Source organism: Idiotropiscis lumnitzeri, chromosome 1, assembly GCF_059441095.1.
Source record: "Idiotropiscis lumnitzeri isolate Australia: NSW breed Sydney's pygmy pipehorse chromosome 1, RoL_Ilum_1.0, whole genome shotgun sequence".
In the NCBI taxonomy this organism is placed as follows: domain Eukaryota; kingdom Metazoa; phylum Chordata; class Actinopteri; order Syngnathiformes; family Syngnathidae; genus Idiotropiscis; species Idiotropiscis lumnitzeri.
The window spans coordinates 264,840-289,722 of record NC_142391.1 but is presented as its reverse complement, the minus strand read 5'-3'; the positions used below and the strand labels follow the sequence as shown (position 1 = coordinate 289,722).

The following is a 24,883-nucleotide window of genomic DNA, read 5'->3' as shown; positions in this document are numbered from 1 at the left end:
CCCAAAGTGCGCGTCGTCGTCGGCCACGACCTCGGCCCGCCTTCCACTGGACCGCCAACTTTTAACGGCCCGATTCACGCCACTTCTGACTCCGTTTGCTCTCGGGTCCACTTTTCACTTTTCACTCGGGTGGGCTCCACTTTCATTCCTTTGCGTCTTCATTCGGGACGTGAGCGATTCTTCACCCGCTTTAAGAATTGTACGCGTTCTCTAACCGGTCGCCAGCCAATGCTTTGGCACGTACAGACAAACAAATTTGGAGTTTTCGTTCATTTGAAGCTAATTTGCACTTTGATTTTCAATTGAAAAAAAACAAACGTCGATGCAAACAATGCTAATGATGCTAAGCTACCAGTGCGCTACTGTCGTCATTTTGCCTCCCAACCCCCCCAAAAAAAACATGAGACGGACATGCTAACAATGCTAAATTTTGCTCAGAATACAAGACATTTTCGTCCGAATTCACAAACATACTCCTCACACACACGCACATTCTGGTTCTGGTCACGGTTAACAATCAATGGTCATGATTTGAACAACTTTTTTATGTCACTCCCACAAGACACAAATTCTTTCCTACAAGGACACGCACACACACACACACACACACGTACACGTATACCACTTGAAGTGCCCCCCTTCCATTGGTTAATAGCTAGCAATTAGCGATTAGCGACTGTGGGTCCTTTGAATTTTGTGGGAAATGCGCCCACTTCACACCTTTTTTGCCTTCCCTAAACAGGCCCCCCAATTAGACGCCTCAAGGACAAAGTGGGCAAGTGAAGGTCGTCTGGGGGTGCATTGGGGAGGGGGGGGGGGCTCGCGTTCACTCACACATTCACGCACAAACGCACGCACTGGCTAAAGACAAGCAGAAAGATGTTTGTAAAAAATGACGATGAAACCGAATGGAGATTTGTCAGATTTGGGAACAATTGTCACGCTGAGATTTTTTTTGTTTTTTTTTGCTTTGACATGCAAAATAAAAGCGCTGTATGCTGGCACACGAGTCAATTCAACTGGCTTGGCGAGCGTCAACAAAACATTGCTGCCACTCCCAGCTCAAGTTGCCAACATCATTTCACTTTGTGTCGTTAAAACAACCCAAATGGCATTGCTGATGGTTAGCGTCATGCTAACATATGATGGAAAATGCAATATCCCAAAGCAACAAATATGTCGACGGATTTTTTATTTATTTATTAATTTTTTGCACAGACAAATTTTGGACCCTCTGCGGAAAATGTCTCATTTAACGGGAAGGAGAAGAAGGTTTGTGTCTGCATGACTGTATTAAAATACTGCCTCCTAGCGGCCAAGGTAGGGACTGCGCATTGAGGTGGATTAAACCTTGAAATTAGGATCCAATCCAATGCATTTTTATGTCTCGAGCGCATTTGGCAACAGCTGGAGTTGTGACCCAGCTCGTTTCATTCTCCGCATTGCATTTCATTCCGTTCCATTGATTTCTTTTGAAAACATTTTTCCTTGTTCAAAAATATTTGCTTTCTTTTTAGCGGGAGGCTGGAACGCATTTCTGTTCATTTCGGTGCGAAAAGAGGATTCAATTTATGGCCTTGGTAGAAACTAATAATTGAGACATTGCTGCAGAAACGCATGCATGAGCGCACACACGCACACTCACGTTTCCCTGGGCAGCATGGGAAATCCTGCGCTCAAGGGTCTCCACACAGCATGAGAGCGACGCTGAAATTATGTGTGTGCGCTGGCGTGCGCGTGTCACCCTGTCACAATTCTCCAAAGACGCATTTTGTCAGCAAGAGGAGTAGAATCGGCACAATGGTCGCGTCTCTCCAAGGAGTTTCCGTCACGCCGCGTGACATCATCCGCCATCGGTCACCTCAGAAGTAATCCGACGGCACGTGCCGTCTCTTTGGAGTCGAGCGCCACGTCGTCCGGTCGGAGCCGCTATCGGGACCGCCGCTGGGCCCATTCGAAACGTCCGATCGGGTTAAACGAGCGCCGCGATTGGCTGTCGGCGAGACAAAAACGGGAGGCGACAAACGCTGACGTTTGAAGCTACTTCTCACCAACGAAATGAACATCTTTGCTCATGTTCACGTCTCCTTCCCGGACAAAACGAGATGCACGAATCGGTGATTTGACGATGGATCACGTCGCATTGTGCCAAGTGCGCTTCGCCGATTTTCGGATTTGGCGTGCCGACGGGGCTCATGTTAGCTGCCCACAAATTCGCATTCATGAAAATCCAAAAACATTTTCCCACGTTATCAAGCACGCTAGCTTTTACGTACGCGAGCTGGCTAACGTTGGAAACGCCATCGCGTTTATCGGGCCTTCGGAAAAAACAAAAAGCGCCTCAAGTGACGGACAATCAAAGCACAGGCCGAAAGCATCCATCCTGCGCTCACGTTTCAAAAAAAAGTCTCATCACACCGGGCTAAGCTAGGCTAGGCTAACGGAGCTAACCGCCATCTCATCCGTCGGAAACCCGAAACTTCATCTCCAGCTCGCTTTCAACGAACGTGAACAACAACCGGAAAGAAACGTTTGCCTTTTTGGATGTTTTCACTCAAATTTGCCGCCATCTTCGGCACGCGTGCTAACGCGCGGCGGGCTAAGCTAACGCTCTCCCAACGGGGGCGCCGTTTTTTTTCTTTTTTTGCGGCGAAATGCCACAAATGTCACCTCGGTCATTCCGAGTTCAAATCTTTTTGGGCGTTTGCGAGTCGGCCGCAATATATTTTAATGAGACTTTATTTACTTTTATTGTTTTCAAGGCAGCTTTGTTTGTCTTTGTTTTTGCTGAAACACTCGGTTATAGTTTGATTTAGAATTAGTTTTGGTTATTTGAAAAAAAAAAAAAATGACTCTTGTTCAAAAATATGATTTGTATTTCCAAACATTTTGTTGCGTGAGACGGAAAGAAAGGACAAAAAAATGCCTCTGCCGCCAATGAACCGGCGCGTTGTGATGTTTCGCCTAAATCGGCGCGTGACTCACGGCAGGCGGGCCGGCCGGACGGGTTTGGGTCACCGAGGTGGACGTCGGTCGGAAAAACCGCGGCCGTCCTTGCCTACTCCGTCCAATTGAAAGAGAAAAACTCTCGGGAAGTATTTCACACGACGCGTCGTTGCCGTGCGGCTCCTCGCAAACGCCGCGCGGCTTTTGCAAAAGCGCCAACATGAGCGGCCAACGCGGCCTTCGCTTCGGCAATCCAAAATTTGAGCGACGCCACGTTGGCCGTCGCTCATTCTTCAATTTCATTTTCAAGGCCTCCTTTTCCCGGAACGACTTCATTTGCTGGTAGCGCCCGGGGGCGTGGCTTCTGCGTCCTCTTTCACGTTGGCCTTTCTTGGATGGTTTTAGTTTTTGTCCTGAAAATGGCGTACAAATATTTTTCCCTTTTTTTTTTTTTTTTTTTTTTTACTTCAAATGCTACTCTTGAGAATACGCCTGAAAACGATTCGATTTGTGGAAATCATTCAGCCATTTTTGACTTTTGTATGAATGGATGAAGGCGCACGTGCGCGTGCGTTTGAAGGCATCGGAGGTGCGGCGTAATTGAAGAGCGTTTTCAAGGACAGATTCGTGCTGAGGCTGCACGCTCGCCACCTCTCACAACATTGCACGCGCACGTGCACGTGCACGTGGGAGGGAGGAGAAGCCCGGAAGACGAAAGGTTGGAGAGGATTGACGAGAGATTTGAAGAGAAGGAAAAAAAAAAAAAGACAATTTTCCCCAAAATTTAAACTTTTTTTTTTTTTTGGTGGACTTTCCGCGAAAGGTTTTGCTAATGCGCCAAACTCAAATGTCGCACGGATTTGCGCACAGCTCGGATTTTTCAGGGATCAGAACAAAATCAAATCAAAAGGTCAACGATGACAATTTGTCATTTGAGGCAACTTTGACAAACATTTTCAGTCAAAGGCGTTTGCACGAGCTCTTCTCCACCTCAAGAAATGAAAATGTTCATGAAGCACCCGCACGAGTCCAAACTAAAATTTCCACCGCGATGGATTGGTTCAAGTTTTCCACTTCATCCAAACTTTTTTTTTTTTCTCCTTGGATTGCAGTTGCGGTGGCCGCCGTTTGCGCTCACCGGCCACGAAAAAAAAGTGCGGGAAGAAATCGGAGAAGTCGTGCCGCGAGACGGCGCCGGCGGCAAGTTCGTTGGGAAGAAGCGCAGCAAGACATCAGAAGAAAAAGGAGGAATGTTTTCCGTAGTCGGGCCCAAATCCGAAGATGGAAAGGCAACTGAGGTCTCTGAACGATGGGTCGATTGTCCAAAATAATCACAGATTAATCCGATGGCGGGTCGGTGACCGATTGAGCTTCGATTCGAAAAGATGAAGCCGCGCTCGAATCGAGAAGTCAAATTGCTCCAAGAGGAAGACGAGTGCGTGGCTTGAGATGGCACAAAAAACCTTTTTGCGGCGGCCATGAAATTTCTGCTGCCGTCATATTTGCTGTCCATCACAATCAGCCAGCACTTTATCGGCGCTATACGACGAGATGAGACGCTCATTCGTGGCGTGGCTCGCAGTTCCCATTTACGAAGGCACAAACAAGCTACAACCGTTTTTTCTCCACAGTTTGACTTCATTCTTGATCCACACACACAGTAAAGTGATTATAAAGCCAGTGCCTGCAGCTCATAGCCGCGTATGCTAATGTATGCACATGCTAATGCTAATTGTCCTCCACCACTCACATGAAAATGACCCAAGCAAGCACCAATCTTCACGCTCACTCGTCATTCATTTAGCATGTGGCTAACTATGCTAAGCTAAATGGCATGCGGTCAAATGATTAGGTACCCAACCCATCCACAAAATTGTTGAGCAATAATGACACCGGCGTCGCACGCTTGCTAAAAGCCGTTCGACTGGCTGCCCCCCACCCCCCAAAAAAAAGCAAACAAGCATGCTAGACGCCAATTACTACTTTCCTACCAGTTTGGCTTCAACGCCATCGAGGACAACAGACTGCACCTTAACACTGCAAAAACAAAGGAGATCGTCGTCGACTTCAGGAGGAACAAGACGCTGCCGCCCCCCCTCTGCATCGAAGGCGTGCGTGTGGAGAGGGTCCACACGTTCAAGTTCCTGAGAGTGCAGATCTCCGATGACCTTTCTTGGAGTCACAACACCACAGCAGTGGTAAAGAAGGTCCGCCAGCGTCTGCACTTCCTGAGAGTCCTCAGGAAATTCAACCTGGACAGGAAGCTGCTGCTAGCCTTCTACCACTCGTCCATCGAGAGCCTGCTGACGTACTGTGTCTCCACCTGGTACGGCGGCTGCACTGAGGCGGACAGAGTGAGGCTCCAGAGGACGGTCGAAACAGCGCAAAGGATTATCGGCTGCCCTCTCCCCTCACTGTCGGACTTCGACACCGCCCGGTGCCTCAGAAGGGCTCTCAACATCGTCAATGACGATACCCACCCAAACTCACACCTGTTGGACCTGATGCCCTCTGGCAGGCGCATCAAAATAAAGACTAACAGACTGAGAAACAGTTTCTTTCCGAGAGCCATCTCCATACTGAACTCTCACACACACACGAGAACACCCTAACCTTGCAAAACAGCATTGTGATGTGTTTTTATATGCCCTATTCAGTACTGAATTCCATTGCACTGTCTTCTTTATTTATCTAATTGATATATTTGTCTGTATTATTGTTGTATTGCACTGGAGAGGGGAGCCCTCTAATCTCGTTGCACTCTTGAGTACAATGACAAAGGGAATTCTAATTCTAATTCTAACATCCGTTCGAATATGGCCCTGTGAGGAGTTTGCATGCCGGGTTTTGTCCGGATACTCCGGTGACCGCCCACATTCCCAAAAACATGCATGCTAGGTTAACTGGACACTCTAAATATTGGGGGGGGGGGGCAAATTTGCTTGGACGTCAGCCCAGCAGCACGTGCGCTCACGTAAGAGCCTGGCATAGAAAAAAAAAATGGCCGACCAAGAAGCGTCGTCAGCCAGCCGCAACAAAATCAGCTGCCACAATGTTGCTAAACACACGGCAGAAAAAACAAGGAAATGCAGCTTGTGTGTCGTGTCACACCGATGTACACGCCTCAGCATACAAACATACACGCGGTCAAACATCAACACACGGATGAAAAAAAGTTGCTCTCTGACATCTCGGAATGATTTTGCGGCGGCGCAGGCAAGCAGCGGGAAGGCCAAACAACAACAACGTTTGCCAAGGCGGACGATTGATTGAAACAGAAAAGAGCGACATCGTTCAATCAAAGAGTTCTTGGCAGAGGACAAAGAAGGCGTGTCGGCCGGTGCGGTTAGGCGAGCGCTTTGGCACCTTCTCGAGCTCCGACATGACATCAAACGCAAATCGGGAACGCGTGGCCAGACATCGTCATCGTCATCGCCATCGTCGTCATCGTCATCGTCCAGCAACAGCGCAACATTCAAGGCGCTCCAAAAAACGAGCAATACTTCCAAAAGCGCGACGATGGCTCGATTCATCGACAACTACTCGACTATTTCACTCGTCGCGGCTCGTCAAATCCTTTGCAATTTCAGCCTCTCCGGCGTCAATATTCGCCAAAGACCATTTTCAAAGCGTGATCATTTGCCAAAGTCATCAAGCTGGAAATGAACCCGTTTCTTTCCCATCCATCCACCCAAAAAACAACTGACCTGTCACGTCGCGGGTCGTGCTTGAGGTTGATGAGGACCCAAACGCAGGCAAGCGAGGAGTGGCAAACTTAAAGGGGATTTATTCAACAAAAACAAAAGGAGAACCGAGAAAAACTAAAATATCAAAAACTACAAACGAACCGGCACCAACAAAATCCAACGACTTGACAAAACTAAAGCGGACTGCGAGAGGGACATGAACATCGGACGACGGAGCAACAAGAAGCGAAAGCAACCAGGGAACTGAATCGACACAAATCGACGAGATGACGAGGAGCACCTGGACAAGACGCGGAGGGTTGGAAGGACCGGATCGGTTAACACGAAGGCTCGGTTCAACCAACGCAGGTGGACACAATCGACTTGACGAGACGAGACACATGAACAAGGCCAAAACATGAAAGTAAATACGAAAGCAAAATCCTGACACCACCGTTAGATCTTCACCTTTGACCTCACACCCGTTTTCTTTGCTTTTTGAAAAAGACATTGGGCCAGTAAAAGCATGGCTGATTTGAAAAGCAACACATTCGTGGCTAGTAAAGTCATCATCATCATCATCAACAAGTGACAACTTTGAGTTGCTGAGGGAAAGCCTCAATTTGTCTTTTCAACTCTGCATGAAAAATTTTCGTCAACGCGCGATCACAAATTGCATCATGCTTCTGAACACAAATGAGGATTTGAGCGTTCAGGTGCCTTCACGTGCACGCGCGGCCATAAAACTTCATGCAGACACGCGCGCAATGACGAACAGTGTCGCGTGCACGCGCCCGACCGCAAACAGAGTTACGCGCACAAACACAGCCACACGCACGCTCACGTCGCTGGCGTTACCGACCGTTGCGTGGGCGCGTGCTCGTGCTGGATGCTGGCCTTGGTGGGCGCCATGTTCCCGTGGGGGGGGGGGGAGGTATCTGGTCGCCTGCTCAAGCTTCTCTTCTCAGGCGTCGGCAGCAGCGCCAATGCGTCACGGCGGCGGCCGCGCGAGACAAAGCCATGTCCGCGCGCGCGCGCGTGCTCGAAAGGGGCGCTTGGCGTGCTGCATGCGGAGCGCGGCGACGGGGACCCCCGCGAAGCCCACGCGAAGCGCCTCCAACGTCCGCGCCTCGCGTCGCGTCGCGTCGCGTCGATCTCAGCCGCCTGCCTGCGCTCCTCCCACGCGTGGAATCGGCACGATGAAAAGGATCAGGACCATAACACGACTCCCCCTCCCACCCCCCAAAAAAGAAGAACCCTCCTGGAGGACGACGCGCCGGTGGGCAGTCGGAGAGCGGCGTGCGTGTCCCCCTCCGACTCTCCTGCCCCTCCCCCGCGTGTTTTCTGTCCCGCCTGCGTGCCGCAAACACGCCGCTGCTTCGTGCGTGTGCGCGCGCGACCGCCTCAATGCCTGTGCGTGCCTGCCTGGAAGCGCGCGTCCGTGCGTGTGGTTGTGTGTATTTTCTTTCATTCACCACCCCCCCAGTCGCGTTTTACAGGTTGCATCCAATGTCAGCGCAAGGTGGGGGTGCATGGGGGGGGGGGGGGGGGGGTTCTCGTGGCTGACTACCTCGTAAATCTCACCATGCAAGCACGCGCACAAATCGGAAAGTTTGCACTCGTTATGGAAGCTGTTGGTGGGCTCCGAAATGAAAGATGACATGAATGAGTCGGATGCAAAGCACGCTCATCCAACTGTTGCTTATTTCGCTGGCGCTTCAAAAGTGGACAAAACGCCAACAAAAGCTGAAGATGAATTCAAATCAACCCAAATGAAAAGTTGAGCCTCGCTCCAAATGGAAACGCTCATTCGGAAAAAACGTCATGTCTTCGTTTGCATCGGCCAGCGTAGCGTCGCCGAGCTTAGCGTGACGATGAGGCCTGCGCTGGCTCGCTCCACCGATGACCTTTCAAGGTCAACGGCATGCCGGCGGAGACGGCAAAACAAATACCCCCCAAAAAAGGAGCGGACTAAACTTGACCGAAAAAAAAAAAAAATGCTGGCGTGAAAGAATGAGCGATTCCGAATGGATTACGTTCTCATCACTGAAACGATTCATCGAGTGCGCCCTCATCGATGCAAATTCATTTTCATTGCAAACGAAATCAGTGAATTACTTCGGAATCACTGAAAAACCTTTTTTGGATCGCGGTGGACTCTCAAGTTGAATCAGTTGCCAAACAAAAATGATTTTGGGAGCAGATTGGGAACAATTAAGCGCAGATTGGAAAGCATATTTTTTGGAATGAGGCTTAAGATATTTTTGTTCGGACTTTTTCATGAAATTGTGTAATTGTTCTTGAAACGGGTTTGAATTAAAATTGGCAATCTTTCTACAAATGTCATCAAAACTCATCAATTCACAATTAACCGTTGCAGAGTTGCACGTTGGCATTCAAAAAGTCGCCCTTTTTTTTGGGGGGGGGGGCGTTTCAGAACTGACACTTGCCGCTATTTTAGTATGTCATTCGTCAAATTCCTTTTCAATGACTCGATGAAATCCCATTTTCTTACAACTTTCCTTTTTATGCCGTTATTAAAACTCAGAACACGAGTGCAAACTGAAATTCATTTTGCTTCAGTTACTCGTAAGATCCATCAGAAAAATTGTCAAAAATGAGTCAAATCTTTTTTCTACCACCGAACAATGTCTCGTGGGAAAATAGGACTTGTGGCATCTTGGTGCCAATTGCAACGATGTCCAAGTGAGGGGAGCCACTTCATTTCGTGTCGCCACTTAAACATGAACATGGCTTAAAAAAAAACTAAAAAAAACGGAAATCCAACTCATTTGGAGGGCATCTGTCAGTGACGCATATATCGAAAAGAAAGCAATGGTTTGAGAGCCCACAAGGGGGCGCCAGCATGGTTAAATTCCATCCGCATCCCCGGTCGTGTCAAGGAGCAAACCCGCCCCCGCCGGCCGAAATGTAAATGGCGCCCACCGGAGGCCTCGGGTGTGCTTGTGCGCGTGTGTGTCGGGCTCCCCACAATGCGCGATGATTAGAAAAAAAAACAAAAAATAAAACAAGCCACAGTGGGGGAGCACCAGGCAATCATTGCGATCATGCAGCAAGGAAGCGAAAGATGGAGGCGGCCCAGCATCCCGCCAAATCAAGTCCAAAGAGAAAAGGAGCTTTCCACTTGTCGTAAAATAGCAAAAGAGCCGCAAACAAGTCTCATTGGCGCCTCACGTGACTTGTCGACCATTTCACCTGCCTTGCGATGACTCGCCCTCTCCACTTTTCACTTGGCAATTTGCAAGCGCGCATCTTAACGCTCGGCAACTCTTTGACGTGCAACGCAAACATTTCACGGCGTCCTCCTTCCTTGTCTTGACGACCTTCTTGACATTGCAAAGTGACAAATGTGACACTTGCGCAAAAACAAAAATAGAAAGAAAGAAAAAGCAAAAGACAAAATGTGCTCCTGCAGCGGCAGAGCAACAATTTGCAATTTAGTTTCGACGTCGTCGAGCTCACGTGCGCCAAGCTGCTTGCTAAAAGTCCACTTGATTTGTTCCGCGTGTCGCGTTCGAGTGCGGATGAGCCACAGGTCGCCTGCTGGGCTGCCTGACGGTACCTTTGCTGGTAGCTTGGGAGTGCCTGCACGCTCTGCGGGCTTCCGTTGCTCGCTCCCGGGACTGGCATGCGCCCCACCGGGGCTCCGCCACCGGCACCGGCAGTCGACGCCGTCACCTGCAGGCTGAAGTCCGGGAAGATCCGGATCATGGTGCACGCTAGCGCCTCCTCGTCGCTTGCCTTTCTTTTTCTTCTTCTTTTTTTTTTCGTCCTTCTCCTCCTCTTCTTTAACCTTCTGATTGAGTTCTGGAAGTCCGAATCATGGTCGGTCCAAAAACAAGCGTTGAAGAAGGCGGGGCGGGGGCGCCGGCGCAACAAATGGCAGAAGCAAGATGCAAATGTTCTTTTTCTTCTTGCTCGGAGTTGTTTTGGTTCTCTGCTCGTCCGGCCGGCGTGCGCGTTCGCGTGTGGGCAGAAGCAGCTCGTGTGCGGCCATCCTCCCCGCCGAGTGGTCGTCGGTCGGTCCGCCCGCCCGCCTGCCAGCAGCGAGCCACGCGCGCGCGCGAGACGTGGTGCGCGCACGCGTAGGTGCGAGTGGAGGAATGACGCCGCGAGCGCGGTGTCGTCGCTGATTTTTGTCGGATGCAATTCGAAGCTCTTGTCTTATTTTGAAAGGCTTCTCGGGAAGGAAGGCGTCAAGACAAAATAGTTTTTGTTTAGTTTTTTTGAGTCGCTTACAAGTTACAACTCATGCACGAACGTCACGTGACTGCAACGACACCATACCATGCGACTTATGCATTAATCGACAACGAATCGATGATATCAGCATCAGGAGCCTCCTTGCGGCCGTTTTACCATCAAGAGAACATTGCCATTCATTTCCTGAAATGTATTTTCATTTGGATAGGAAGATTTTTCTCCAAAATGATCTGCCACGTTTTAGGGGCGGGAAATTTGACGCATCAAAAGTAGCCGCGCTATCATTGCTTGGTGTCGGTTTGTGTGACAACTCAAGTGTACCGGTATCGGTCGGGAAAACAAAGTGGATCTTCAATCACATCCCAATGACTTGGCCGGAGTTGCGATGACGTTTCAGCAGCCAGATGAGTTTGGCAAACATGAATGAATGGAAAATAAATCTTTCAAAAATGAATGAACACAGAAAGACAAAGTCAAAGAGAATTTGGCGCACGTTCAACTTGAATTCAACGTCCCGATTCCATACGTTCAAAAATGAAAACACGCGCACACGATGCAATTGGATTCCGTTGTAATTTGCAGTCAGTCACACACGTTCCGGACGACGTGAAGACACGCCCCCCCCCCCCCCAGGCGATCATCCCATTTCTGCTGATGGCGACGACGTCCATGCAATCATCCGCAAGCCGACGATGAAGACGTCCAAAGACGTTAACGTGACGACGAGGGACAAACGTGCGAGCGCCCGCCTTCAAATTGTTCATATTTGATGAAGATTAGGTCGCTCGGACGCTTGATGGATGAGGTCGACCAGGGGTCAAAGTTGAGAGCGCAGCCGAAGCTTGCCTCGCCTCGCCTCGTCGCCGTAATGAAAAAAAGCAAACGTTTGCGACGCTTCTTCGGCCGCAAGTGATGAATGAACTGCTCGCGGGAATTACGCTCCACGCGGGCTGACGCCGCCGTGCACGCACGCACGCACGCACGCACGCTGTTATCTTTGCTGCACACCTCCACATGCAAATGATGGATAATGGACATCCACTTTTGTCTTCGTCACACACACACACACTTCCATACATATACAGAAAAGCACACAAATCAAATACTACGCACACGCACACGCACACGCACACGATTCACGTGCAGATTGTGCACCCAAAGAGTTATCTGAGTTGCACACCTCAAAACGAAAGTGATTGATAATAGACATCAACTTATGTCTTTGTCTCTCACACGCACACGCGCGCGCGCGCTCGCTCCCTCCCTCCCTGACTCATGCGCATGCATGAGGCGCGATGATTGATGGCGGCCATCACGGCGTCGCTCGGACGCCGCCGTCATTTTCACTTTGCCATTTTTTTTTTGGCCTTTCGGACGCGACGTCTCGCTGTCTTGGTATCAAATTGTTTTTTAAATGTCTTCAGAAGGCCGCTGTGAACATTCAATCGCCACGCACGTGCACGCGCACGTGGCCACGCACACAATTAATTACAGTCATGACAATGTGTTCGAGGACCAGACAACCGGCGATCCTTGGAAAAAAAAAAAAAGCACACAGCCAACAAGGTTGGACTTTTCCATTTTTCCACCCACGGTGCAGCTAATTTGCTAAGTCCCCCCCCCCCCCCCCCCCCCCCCCCCCCCCGCGATCCCCGTCGATGACTCGGAAGCGAGCCGGGTGAAGATCGGCCATTTTCAAAGCGCAACCTGTGTGAAAATCCATCAGGTCGAAGGCAAACAGTGTGGCGGCGGCGCTGCATTGCGGGAACGCCGCGACCGACGCGGCGCGCGAGGCCATTGTTGATGACGAAGTGCTGCGGCCACCGGAGAAAATGCAATCAAATCTTTGCGCTTGGCGGGAGCCGCCGACAGAAAGTCGTTTCTTGGAACGCAAACGGCAATCGGGCCATGTGGCGACACCCCCCCGTCGTCTAGGCAACGGAAGTCACACTCGGCTTTTGCAGAAGCCTCCATGAGACTCAGGTCGGCCCGCTTCACGTTTCTCCCTCGGCCCCTTTCGAAACGTTCCCAAACAAATGCGACGTTTGAATTGAACTTTGCGGATTGCCGTCACCTGGAAAACGGCACTTTTGAAACGTTTGTTCTTGTCGAGATTGCGACATGCGACTGACGTGAAGTCAAATCATTTTTCTTCAATAAAATAATTGCCAGATTGGAAAATTTGAAATAAAAAAAAAAATGCAAATAAGTGAATGCGCTCGATTCATCTTTCATTCTTGAAAAAAACAAAACAACAACAACCCAAAAAATCGATTCTATTCAATTGTATTTTTTGCACAAGTGGAGGCAGATGTGTCAGGGTTGAGGAAGGTGAGGACCCAAACGCAGGGAAGCCAGGCAGGGGTAACTTAAAGGGCATTTATTAAACAGAAAACTAAGGCAAACAAGGAACTTGGAAAAACTTAACGAAAGGAAACCAACTACAGGGACAAGCGACACTTAAAATGACAAGTGACCGTGACAATGACACCTGAACAAGGCCAAAACATGAACCCAAATACTAAACCAAAAATAACAAATACAAATCATGACAAGATGAGCCCAAAATGTCTTTTGGCAGTTCCTTTTTTCGTTGTTGCAGCGCAAATGACAAATCAAGCGGGCGTCACCCCCCCCCCCCCCCCAATAAAGCCTCCGCAATCAAAAGTTTGGTTTGGATTGATTTTGCGTTTGTGGAGTACGAGTTGCGGCCCGCACAGGAGGCGGCCATTTTGCCACTCGCCCTGGGCTGAAAATGTCGCTCAGGTAACGACCGATCACGGCTCGGCTAACTCCCGCCCCCAGAAAGCACTTTTTCAAAGTCGGACCACCTCACTCAGCCGCTGAACGCGTCTCGCCTCGCCTTGTTCATAATTAGCGCCCTTCCGCAGATAAAAATGGCCACGGCGTGTTTTCAGCACTCATCACGCAGAGCGAAGGATTTTCACGGCGCCACGGAAGCTCGTTACTCGCCGGCGGAGCGCATTTTCATTGGCCGCACGCACGCCGGCTCACAGTTTGATCCCGACACAACAACAACATTAACGGCTCGCTTCCCTCGGAGCGCTCCGAACACACACGCTAAGAAGGTGAACTCTGACCTCGCGTCCGGCCGAGTCGGCGCGCCGTTGCCGTGCCGCAGGCCGGGCGGGACGACGTCGGCGCGCTCGTTCCCGACGAACGGCCGGCGGCCCGCGACGCGAACACTCGAGTAGACGGAGCGGCGCGAGTCAACCCGAGCAAATCAAAGAAAAGCACTCGCACTCGCACGTCGAAGCGGAACAAACTTTGCGTTCGGCCAACGTGAGCCCGCAGAGGTCATTGGGCGAAAGGCGGCGCCACTTCTACGGCGCTTTTGGCCGCGCTTCACTTCACACTATTTCCTCAGGAGCAAGTGAGGGTTCGCGATCGGGCTCAAGCAGACTTTGACGCAAAGTTCAGGGATGGAAGCCGCAAACACTCTCGCACTACGTTTGTCATTTTTTTTCCCCCCCGCTGCGTCCGTCCGCCCATCCTTCCTTTCTGTGCGTCCGTCTTGGCCGTCGTTGGCCGGCGGCTCGCATGAGGATCCGCTACACGCCAGCAAGCCATTGACATGGGACGATGCGAGCAAACAAACGTTTAGCCCACTTAGCGAACAGCAAATATGAGCTCACGCGAAGCAAAGCGCGGGAAAGAGTTCACGTTCGGGAGCTTTTTTTTTTTTCACGTTCGGGAGCTTTTTTTTTTTTTTTTCACGTTCGGGAGCTTTTTTTTTTTTCACGTTCGGGAGCTTGGCCGTTCTCCGACGGCCAAAATGACGTCACGTGGGGGAAGGTCAGGAAACAGCCCAACTGGAGTGAACGTTAGCAAATGTTAGCAATCAGTTCAAACAAATGCTAATAAGGAGCTAACATTAGCCAAAGTTTGCAAACAACAGCTCACATCAGCCAAACATTTGCTCAATAAAGCGCATCCGTAGCAAACATTTATCAAAAGGAAAGCTAAATGCTAAGAGCGATGATGAAGGCTAACTTTGAACTTACAGAATGCTGAAGGAAAAACTGAAGCGAGTCACACAGAACGTCAAAAAATAAATAAATAAAAACGGCTCCATTTTTCCCCTCGCCTCAGAAAACACATTTTGTCAAATGAAACAAATAGAAATAAATAAGAAAAAATAAAAGTCAACGTCGGCTATCGTGAGAACCAAAATAAAAATGCAAACAAATTCAAAATGCACTTCATTATTGGCGTGACGCGTTCGCAAAATGGTCCGGCAATAATGAAATGAAGAATTAAGACCGGCCGAATGGAACCTCCCCTCATGAGTCCGAGCAAATGGGAATTGAAAACGAGGACTATTTTTCGACGGCAATTATTGTTTTAGGATTCAAGATTAGCTTCCGCCAGCACATCCGGCGATGACATCACAAACACTTTTTGGACTTTCCATCATGACGTGAACCTGGCTCGACTTCCCGGAATCGTCATGGAAACTAGTCGCAATCGATTGAGGACCGCGACAAAAAAAACACAAACGGCGACTGATCATCAATCTGAATGTTTATTAAGCATTTGCGTAGAGCCAAGCAACATTTGGGTGTTTTTTTTTTTTGAAGCCAGTTGAAATCTCGGTATCAAGTCACACATCAAATCTGACAACTCACCCCAAAAAAAGCAGAAAAAACAATAAATGTTTAGTTCTCACCTCGTGGGAGTTTTATGATCTCCAAACGTGAACATGCAGTCGGGACACACAGAGCAATGCGCGCAAACGCAAACGCATTCCACCTTTACAAATATACACACGTTGAGCATGATCATCCTCATCACCACGGCGGCTAAAAAGGTACAAAGAAGCAAGGCACAAATAGACTCAAACGCAATTTGATCTTCATCCACGCAAAACATGAAAACAGCAAAGCAGGAGCTGCAACATGGCCGCCGGCGTACGCACAAGATGGCCGCCGGCGTACGCGCAAGATGGCCGCCGGCGTAGGCGTTGCATAGATAAAGCAAATGTCCCTTTTGTCACTCAACTTACAGCTCTTCCTCCAAAATAAATGCTTGCGTCGGAGTGCACACGCACACGCGTGTGTGCACGTTTGTGTGTCTACATGTGAGCACCTCCTCGGTGGATGTGTTTCAAATGTGCACTGCGGAGTGTGTACACGTGCGTTTGTGTGCTTGTTTGAGTGTGTGCATGTTTTTAGAATGTAAATGTGCGTGCATACACGTGCACTTGTTTTGTGTGGACGTGTGCGTGTCTGTACATGTGTGTTGCGTTTATGCACACGTGCGTGCATGCGCGCGTGTTTCTGGGTGTCTACAAATGTGCGTGCGCGCTCGTCTCCTCGGCCATTCTTCCATTTCTTCTTCCGCTTCTTCGCTTTTCTTCTTCTTCTTGTTCACGTTCAGCCGTCACAAAGCGGTTGTTGTCGTTGCGAGACGTCGGCCGCTCTCTCCGGTTTCGCCTTTTCGGACGACGGGGACGATCCCTCGCAGTTGGACGCGGATGGCTCCGGCCCCTGCGTTCCCAGTCTGGATGCGAGAAGAAACAAAAAAAAGTAGGAATGTGCTACCTTGACTTCGGAGAGGCACCCCCTTTTTTTTTATTTTTATTTTGTGGCTCGAGCAAAGTTGAAAAAAATCCAATTGGGGTTGTGCGGCACAAGGAGAGCAACGATCACCGATGAAAACACTCGCAAGGAGCGTGGGCAAGCTGCTCATGATGTCACTCGCTAGGCCACGCCCCTGATAGGCACACCAGCATTTTGATCCTAATAATAATTTTTAGTGCGACTGCAAAAATAAAATGTTGACATTTTTTTGGGAGCGCCGGAACGCACAGCAGAACCTGGACTTGCAAGTCAAATTGGTTCCGTGACTTTGCTCAAAACTCAAAAGACGCCACCAAAAATGCGTTTTTCAAAACAGAAAACCACAGACTCAAATTCTGGACGTCGAGCAATAATGCAATTCGTAATGACAAAAAATAGTTCCGACTGCCCATTTTTCTTGTTATTTGCGTATGTGTGCACCTCGGCCACCAGGGGGCAGTGCGCGCCTGACGGTACGTGACACACAAAGAAGACAATCGCAGCTCAGCTTGGTAAACTGCCTCAATGGCTTTCTTTTTTTGGCAGAGGATCAAGAAAATACGCCTGCGAGGAGGACGACGTTGGCTGCCCGCATGAGCCGTGGAAACGTCCGTGACCTAGCTTGATGCTACTTTTGTTAGCCTGTCGGTGGCCTTTTGCACTGTGTGATAGCATGAAGCTAGCGGACCTCAACCACGCGTGTGTGTGTTATTACTGCTCTTTTGTGAGTATGAAACTTTATGAGCATCAGTGGATGATGAAACCCAAGCACACACACACACACTTTCTTCTGCTGTCTGGGTCACAGAGCACATCAGGAGCCGCTTTCAGCATTGCTCTAATTGAGCCTGTGTGTGTGTGTGAACAGGTGGGCCAGACCGGGACACCCGGTGGGGGTCAGCATCAGATTTATGCATCACGGATATCACGTGTGCACGTGTGTGTAAGCGCGAGTGCGTGTGTTTTGTCAAGACAGTGTGTATGCAGCTTTGTCCTCTAGTGTGCGTGTGTGTGTGTGCGTTGAAACAACAACCTGCAGCTGTTGGGCTGTCGGAGCGTCTAAAGGACTCGTGTGCCCTGCCCTGAGGGGGGGGTGCGTGTGCGTGTGCGTGTGTAGTACGGGGGCGCTGAGGTTTGCTTAGCCCTGGAGGCACCCATAGGCCAGCTACTAGCGTACACACACACACATTTAGAGTCTTTGCGCTTTAGTTTGTTTTTGTTTGGTTTTTCTTTTTGGGGGGGTTGTGTTTTATTTGTGGAGAAAAATAGCCGCCTGCCGCCTCATGAAGATGAGCGTTATCGAGCACAGACGGGTCGTTGTCGTTTGTGACCTACTGTGATTGGCCGAAGCAACACTTGGCCACGCCCCCTCGCGGACTCGGTGGCTTCATTGACAGCACCCGCCTGCCGGAGAAAGAAAAACAATTCGGATCAGGAATTGTTCGGGGACACTCAAATTCAATTGCACATATAATTGATGTTTGTCCGATGTCAAAATTGCATCGTGTGTTTGCAAATTTCGCGTCAACTTTAAGGAGCGGCTCGTTGCTATGCGCCGCCACGCGCAAGCAGACAAAGAGTCAAAAGTGCTAAAAGTGGCTAAAAAGTGGCGCTCGCAAGGCTGCGTGCTGATTTGCATGAGGAAATAGAAACGCGCGAGAAAAAAAAAAAAAAAAATTGCGCTAATTCAAGGCTGATGAATCCTAATCAAATGCGACTGATAGTAATTATGCTGATGTTGTTCCCTGGACCTGAAAGTGAGACGTCTGCAAATCCCACCTTGCATTAACACCTCCGGGGGACCGGGTGGGTGGGGGTGTGTGGGAGGGGGAGGGGCGATTGTCGGTGAGAGGAAGCAAACATCTTTGAAATTGAGCTTGAATGAAAGTCATCTTGAGAACATGGCGCTGAAAAATGGGCCTAAATTTGATGTTCACTGAAATGCTTTTTTTTTCTTTTTTTGGTGGTCGGGGGTGGGGGGGTGTTTGGGGGGTTGAGGCTGAAGTCGTTCACAACCAGCCGAGTAAAAAAAAAAAAAGAATCAATCTTTGACGTCTTTAGCCGTCAATGGCAGTAAACGAGTTTACATTCAAAGACAACGAGAAAAAAGTGCTTTTGCAGTTTTTGCAAATGTATAAAAAAAAAAAAAGAAACACCCGAGATGAAACACTTGTAAGTGCAGCTGTGCTCACAATGAACCCACGACACGCGTGTCACATGTATTCTTGTCATGTCAAGTTGCGGAAGACTCGAGGGTGTGAAAGGTGCGGCAGGAGAGCCGCCGGCTGTGTGTGTTTGGGTTTGGACGAACGCCCGCTGAGGGCTCGGCTAATCTTTGGAGGACCGACCTGCTTTTTGGCGCTCGTCTTCGTCTTCACTTCCTGTCGTCTCCGCCCCCCCGCCGGCCTGGCTTCGGGCCGCTTGGTGCCGCGAGCGTCGGCCGTCACTCGCCTCCCGCCGCCGCCGCCGCCGCCGCCGCCGCCGCCGCCGCCGCCGCCCTATCAGCCTCTTTGATCGGCCTGCAGTTAATTTTGGGATTAATGCGCGTGGCGGCGGCGGGCGGCTCTTTTGAGGGATTTGTCGCGGCGCCGCTGACACTTATCTTGGTCATTACGGCGCCAATATTGGATTGAAGCGTTTTAGTATCTGCCAAACATTGGGCCGGCGAGTCTATCGAGGCGACACGCGCCCGGGGATTAAGATAAGAAGGAGCCTCATTTCGACGCGCCTCCTCCCGGCGCTCTGACACATGGCCGTCCCCGAGGCGCCGGGCCCCCCCCCCGCCCCGCTTCACCCGAAGCCTCGCCGCCGATGGGGAAGGCGCCGTAAGGAGGCTCCGAGACCGGCGCCCGGACACCCGCGGGCGGCACGGTGCGGCCGCCGATGGAGGAGGAGGCGTGAGAAAGCTCCGGCGCGGCCGAGACCACGCTCCGGCTCTCCTCGGGCGAGGGTCGCGGCCCTTCACGTTTCGACATCTTTGCCGTCCGCTCGGCAGGCGGCGACGGGCAGGCTTCGCCGGACGGAGCTTGCGGGACAGCGGACGTGACACTCTGGACCTCCTCGGGGTCCCGGAGCAACTTGAGCGCTTTCTTGGTGGGCGGCAAGCTGTAGCAGAGCGGCGGGCCCAGGTAGACCTCCTCCGTGCAGGCGGGGAAGAGCGTCTCCTCGTCGCGGACGTCCGGGCTGGGTGGCGGCGAGGGGGAGGCGGCGGCGGCGGCGACGACGTCACGCCACTCCGAGTCCGGGGCGCTCGCCCGGGTGTCCTGGCAGCCACGGCTCGGGCCCGGCGTGGGCGTGGCGGCGCGGCTGGGGATGAGGTAAGGCGCGGGCGCGGCGCTCTTGTCCTCGGCGCAGCGACCGACTTCGCCGCAGTCGCTGTCGTGGGACGAGAGCGACAAGTAGGCGTAGAAGTCGCCGTTGCGCAGGTGCAAGGGCCGGTGGGAATGTTGCGCCACCTGCGGCCGACACAAAGGTCACAAAGGTCACGTCACATTGCAACGCCAAGAAATAAATGCGCTGACTCGCCATCCGCCGGACAATCGATTCAATTCGGGCAAATCGGTGAGCCTCTGCGGCGCTACGCTTGCCCTTCAAATGAAAAAAAATAAAAACTGCCTTTGCAGCCGCTAATTGAAAATATCGTCAAGAGCCGCAAAGACTTAGTTTGCGGATATATGACAAATAATTGGGATGATATTTCTTTCCAAAATGCATATTTGCATGGAAATAGGATTCATGTCTCTACTTTTCATCGGACACAATTGTAGAATTGATCATTGTATTCGAAAGTTGGGTTGAAAAATATTTATGAATGTCAATTATTATTAAGTCGCTAATTAATTTCTTTTTGGACCGGCAGCAATTTTTTTTTTTGGGTCACACGTTTTGCGTCGACAAACTTCCAGCAACAACGAACAAACGACGACAGTTGGAGTTGAAAAAAAAAATAAAAAAATGGAACTCTACTTCTGTCACACTTTATGCATTTGAAGTGTGCGCGCAGCCAATGGTGCCCGCGCGTGTGCCCGCGTGTTACCTTTTCTCTGATGTGCTGGAAGGAGGCGGGGCTTAGCTCCAAGTGCGTCGACTCTTGCCCGAGAATCTCTTTGTTCCGGCGGGCCTCCGAAGTCCAGTCCAGAATTTCCATGACAAAGTCGTGCACGGCCTCCTCGGCCCGAGGCGGGGAGGGCGAGCGGGGCGGGGGCCGGCAGCACGAGGAAGCACGGCAGCCCTCCCGCTTTTTGGCCGGCGGCCAGGAACGTCTGTCCCGGAATTCGCTCCTGCTCTCCTCCGCCACCAGCGAGGAGAACTTGAACGTCTCCTGGATGGTGATGGCCTTCCTGTCGCTGTGGCAGGGCAACTCGCCCTGAAGCTGCCCCACCAAGGACGAGGCGCCAGCGGGCGGCAGGAACTCACAGGACGGCGAAGAAGGAAGCGCGTTGACGTCCTCCTCCGATGTGGCCGAGGTGAAGGAGTTTCTGAGAAGTTCTCCTCCCCTCCCGGCGAACACAGCCGACTCCTCGCGCAGGAGCTCGTCGTCCGCATCTTTGCCTCCCGAGCCGCTCTGCTCCACGTTCCCGTTCTCCGCGTCATCCGCAAAAGGGCTGCCGAAGCTCCCGGCGACATTTTTTCGCATTTCCTCCTCCTGGTGCAACTCTTGCTCCGGCTCGCTGGAGTTCAGGAGGTGTCCTTGCTCCCGGTTGCTCCCACAGTGGAGCTCACCCCACAGTCCGACTTCTGTCTTTGCGTTGCGAGGAGGTCGCGCCCAAGCCCGGAGCTCCTTCTTCATGTCGTCCAAGCCCAGCCCGAAGGACTCGTCGTCGTCGTCGTCGTCGTCGTCGTCGTCGTCCTCATTCCCGGATGAGGCGAGCGTCAGCCTCTCCTCCTCCTCCTCCTCCTGGACTCCCATCTCCTCTTCGGTGAGGGTGAGAGTGGAGGCGGACAGGAGGTCGCCGTCGTCCTCGTCGTCGGTGCAGGCGGACGCGCTCGAGACGTTGACCACCATGCTCAAGCTGACGGCGTCCGCCTCCTCTCGGTGGCCGCTCCTCTCGCAGCACCTGCGCTTGCCGGCCCCCGCCGAGGCCCGTTCCGGAAGGAGGTTCCGGTGGTTGGGGAGCACGGTGAGCTCTTCGGACCCCGCCGACGACCCGAGCGGCGCCGAGTTCTCGTTGACGGGCGACGGCGGAGCCGGGCGGGAAGCGCGCCAGCGTCGCCCGCCCAGCGAAGGGGAGGCGACCGGTCGCGGGCGAGGAGGAGATTGGCTGCCGAGCGTCACGTCGGAAACGCTGCGAGTCATCTGGGAGGCCAGGGGACTCGGAATGTTCTCCAGACACTTGAGGAGATCCAGAGTCCTCCTGCTCAACTCCCCGGACGACGGTCGGTGGCCGTCCTCGTCTGTGGCCTGGCACAGGTCCGGCTCGGCCGGGCCGAGCGGGCTGTGACAAACGGCCAGGCCGCTCTCCAGGGAGGCGCTGCGATGGAGGTGCTCTTTGGAGGGGAACAGTTCCCGGCCCGGCCACAGGAGGGACTCCAGTGAAGACCCCGCAGACAAGTCGGGACTGACGGCGGCAACTGGATCCAAATGAAACCGGGATGCTCTTTGGTCCAAGTCGTCCTGATCCTTCGTGGAGATCTGGAGGTCGTCGCCCTCGCCGTTCTCCAGTCTCGACGGCTTCCGGTCTTCTTGGATCGCACCTCCTCTTGGCTGCTCTTTGCGAGGCGTGGCGGTGGCCACGTTCACGCCCTCCTCCTCTCCGTTGACGTTTACGCGGCGCGACGTCATCTCGACATCTCCCGCATCGCTCAGAATGCCGCTTTCGCTCCCGGAGCCACGCCCGCCGTCCCTCTCAAGTGGCACCCGTCCACCCAGGAGGTCTGGGAGGGACTCCATGGAGGAGAAGGTGGAGTCCTTGCTCAGGCTCTTCTGGAGCACGTGCTGCTTCCTCTTGAACGCCACGGAGGGCCCGCGGCCGAGCTCTGGCGCTCCGTCCAACGCCACAGCGTGAAGGCCGTACGTCTGGTAGACGGTCGGAAGCACCCGACGACTCATTTGAGGAGCGACGTTCCTCAGGAAGCCGTCTGAAGCCACGCTGGTCTCGGAGCAGGGAAGGTTATGCGTCAGGTCTGGTTCCGGCGCTTCCGGCACGGCCATATCGGTCTCATCCCACTCCCACGAGTCATCTGGAGCCGAGACCGCCGGGGGAGCTTGGCCTGGGCTCACCTGGTGGGGGTCCAACAGGCCTACTTCCAGAAAGTTCCCTGGAACCTGCGGACAAGATCATTTCTTCATTTGGACTATTACACAATACAAGTGGAGTTCCATCGCGCATTTCACAACAATCCCTCGTTTAATGCGTTCCAAAAATAGCTGAAATCCGCAAAGTAGTCGCCTTTATTTTTGTATTTTTTAATTATTTTACTCTGCATTGGATATAGCGGCACGGTGGCCGACTGGTTAGCGCGATGGCCTCACAGTGAGAGACGGCATCTGTCGTGGGCTCCGGCCATCCTGCATGTTCTCCCCGTGCCTGCGTGGCTTTCCTGCGGGTACTCCGGTTTCCTCCCACATTCCAAAAACATGCACGGCAGGCCGTTTGACGCTTGAAATTGCCCCTCGGTATGAGTGTGAGCGCGGACGGTTGTTCGTCGACGTGTGCCCTGCGATTGGCTGGCGACCCGCTCAGGGTGTGGCCCCGCCTCCTGCCCGAAGATGGCTGGGATAGGCTCCAGCGCCCCCGCGACCCGCATGAGGAGAAGCGCTACAGAAGATGGATGGATGGAAAGTTGTAAAATGCATTTATTTAAGCAATTATTTGGCAAATGTTATTTCATGAATTTCAAATAACATCATAAAAACATGAGTATGATTTTGGGATGTTCTTTTCAATTCATGGAATTAAATTTGAGGAAATATTGTCTTAAATGAATCCATTTTGTTTTGTGAAATGAAAGTAGCGAGCACAAAGAGTTGCCCCGAGTCAAGTCGGAAGATTCCGGCGTGGAACAAAGTCATGAATAAATCAGAGTGGACGTAAAAGCGCAACGAAAAAGCTTCAGAAGGCGGCGGCAAAATGTGCTTAGACGCCAGAATTGTTCACTTGCACAGACATAATTATACAAATTGCTCCTCATCTCGTTAATATGAATGTGTGTGTGTGTGTGTGTGTGCATATTAGTCATTCATTGCCTATTAATCTCCGAAACTAGTTGGCCGTGCGTGTGCGCGTGCAGTCGATTTGTGTGTTGCGGATAAGGTCGACGCAATTGAGTGCGCTCGTGGGACACGAAGGGGCGGGGCCTGCCTCCGCCTAATCCAATCCCCCCCCCAAAAAAAAAGGAAAGGAAAGAAAAGAAAAGAGCTTCTTCTGTATTATTGACATCTGTCATTGATCTCACGTTTCACTTCGCCAAACATTGCGAGGAAGTTCATGTGGAAGTCCGTCGCAAAGGTTGGTCATTTTCTTTTTTTAAAGGTGAGAAAAAGGGACGACTTTGAGCACCACGAGGACGACAAAGAGATGTTGAAAGTGCGGAAATGCGAGCGAGGATGAGGAGGATTTATTTTCCTGATGCCGCCGCCATTTATTAGCTTAAGGCGACCCGGACGCCGGCCGGCCCGTCTCGCTCGGCGACATTTTTCACAGCATCGGCCAACGGCACGCATGAATCACGCGACAAGCGCGCCTGCGCCGGTGGGCCAATCGCGTTTTTGACGACGGCCACAAAAAAAAAAAGCAGACGACGAGGATACGTGGAGCTCTCGTTAACGATCCGTCCCGCTTGCCGGCCGATCGGCTGGCTCCAACTTTTTGGGTCTCGTCGCGGCGATCCTCGCTTTCGCTTTGTTGGCGTTTCCTTTCCGTCCTTTCGAGTCATCGTCGACGTCAAACGTCCTTTTTGTCCGTCCGCGTCGGTCCCCGAACGGGTTTGACTTCCTTCCTTTCTTTGTTATTTGGGAATTTCGCACTTTTCCGTTTTTGATTTCGGACCTAGAATGAAATAATATTTTGTCGTCGCTCGCGTTCTTTTGGCTCCGCCTCCGCGACACGTCGCGAGATTACGTTTTCTTCAGGTTCAGGTGAGCGAAAGGAGAAAAAAAAAAAAGTTGGGCATGACACGTCGACGGGCGTGGCAAGTTCAGCTTGGAACGCTTCTAAAAAATATGGCTGAGAAAGTGCCAAATGAAGACAAATGCACTTTCGGCGGCGACGACGACGACGCCGACGACGACGCCGACGACGACGCCGACGACGACGCCGACGACGACGCGTGCTCCCACCGTGCGCTCGCCCAGCTCCTTCTTGAGTCGGTTCTGCCAGTGCAGCGTCTGCATGACGACGGCGTCCCAGCGGCGCTCCAAGTTGATGGACAGCAGCTGCAGGGCCCGCCGGCGCGGCTCCGCCTCCGGGCCCGCCTGCGCGCAAACAAACAAAGGTCAAAGGTCGG

The 24,883-nt window shown here is 51.9% G+C and overlaps 3 protein-coding genes and 1 long non-coding RNA gene across 6 annotated transcripts in view; all 4 read right to left on the bottom strand.

Moving 5' to 3' along the window:
• Positions 1-10,737, bottom strand: part of npas3 (neuronal PAS domain protein 3) — a 74,862-nt gene extending 64,125 nt beyond the window's left edge. Inside the window, exon 1 of one of the 2 annotated variants that reach the window (XM_088307828.1) lies at positions 10,216-10,737. In XM_088307828.1, coding sequence (XP_088163954.1) covers positions 10,216-10,364 — 149 coding nt within the window. In that variant the 5' untranslated portion in view covers positions 10,365-10,737. Of the gene's footprint in view, positions 1-7,494; positions 8,030-10,215 lie in introns of those variants that run through there. The other variant, XM_088307832.1, reaches the window with a different exon arrangement.
• Positions 10,738-15,383: 4,646 nt separating this feature from the next.
• Positions 15,384-18,894, bottom strand: LOC148342491 (uncharacterized). 2 transcript variants are annotated; one of them, XR_015845717.1, is made up of 4 exons: positions 18,787-18,894; positions 17,774-17,842; positions 16,010-16,379; positions 15,384-15,965 (listed from the first exon to the last, which is right to left on the bottom strand). It is a non-coding gene; the product is annotated as an uncharacterized LOC148342491 (long non-coding RNA). The 2 variants fall into 2 exon arrangements; XR_015845716.1 differs by having other exon boundaries at positions 15,384-16,379.
• Positions 18,895-18,922: 28 nt separating this feature from the next.
• Positions 18,923-24,699, bottom strand: LOC148342490 (A-kinase anchor protein 6-like). The gene is made up of 2 exons (XM_088307815.1): positions 20,475-24,699; positions 18,923-19,893 (listed from the first exon to the last, which is right to left on the bottom strand). Exons 1-2 carry the CDS (start codon positions 22,587-22,589, stop codon positions 19,153-19,155), a joined length of 2,856 nt encoding a protein of 951 aa, XP_088163941.1. The 5' UTR covers positions 22,590-24,699; the 3' UTR covers positions 18,923-19,152.
• The window catches only part of LOC148342489 (A-kinase anchor protein 6-like), a 43,630-nt gene continuing 41,361 nt past the window's right edge, over positions 22,615-24,883 (bottom strand). Inside the window, exons 18-19 of the mRNA XM_088304968.1 lie at positions 24,635-24,851; positions 22,615-22,703 (exon numbers count right to left, since the gene is read on the bottom strand). Of these exons, the coding sequence (XP_088161094.1) occupies positions 22,615-22,703; positions 24,635-24,851 (306 nt within the window). The remainder of the gene's footprint in view (positions 22,704-24,634; positions 24,852-24,883) is intronic.

Excerpts from the sequence above, each read along its gene's own strand:
- LOC148342490 (XM_088307815.1), bottom strand. The coding sequence starts at position 22,589 with ATGGCCGTGCCGGAAGCGCCGGAACCAGACCTGACGCATAACCTTCCC. Across the intron at positions 19,894-20,474 it reads TCCAGCACATCAGAGAAAAG|GTGGCGCAACATTCCCACCG; the intron begins GTAACACGCGGG and ends TGTCGGCCGCAG.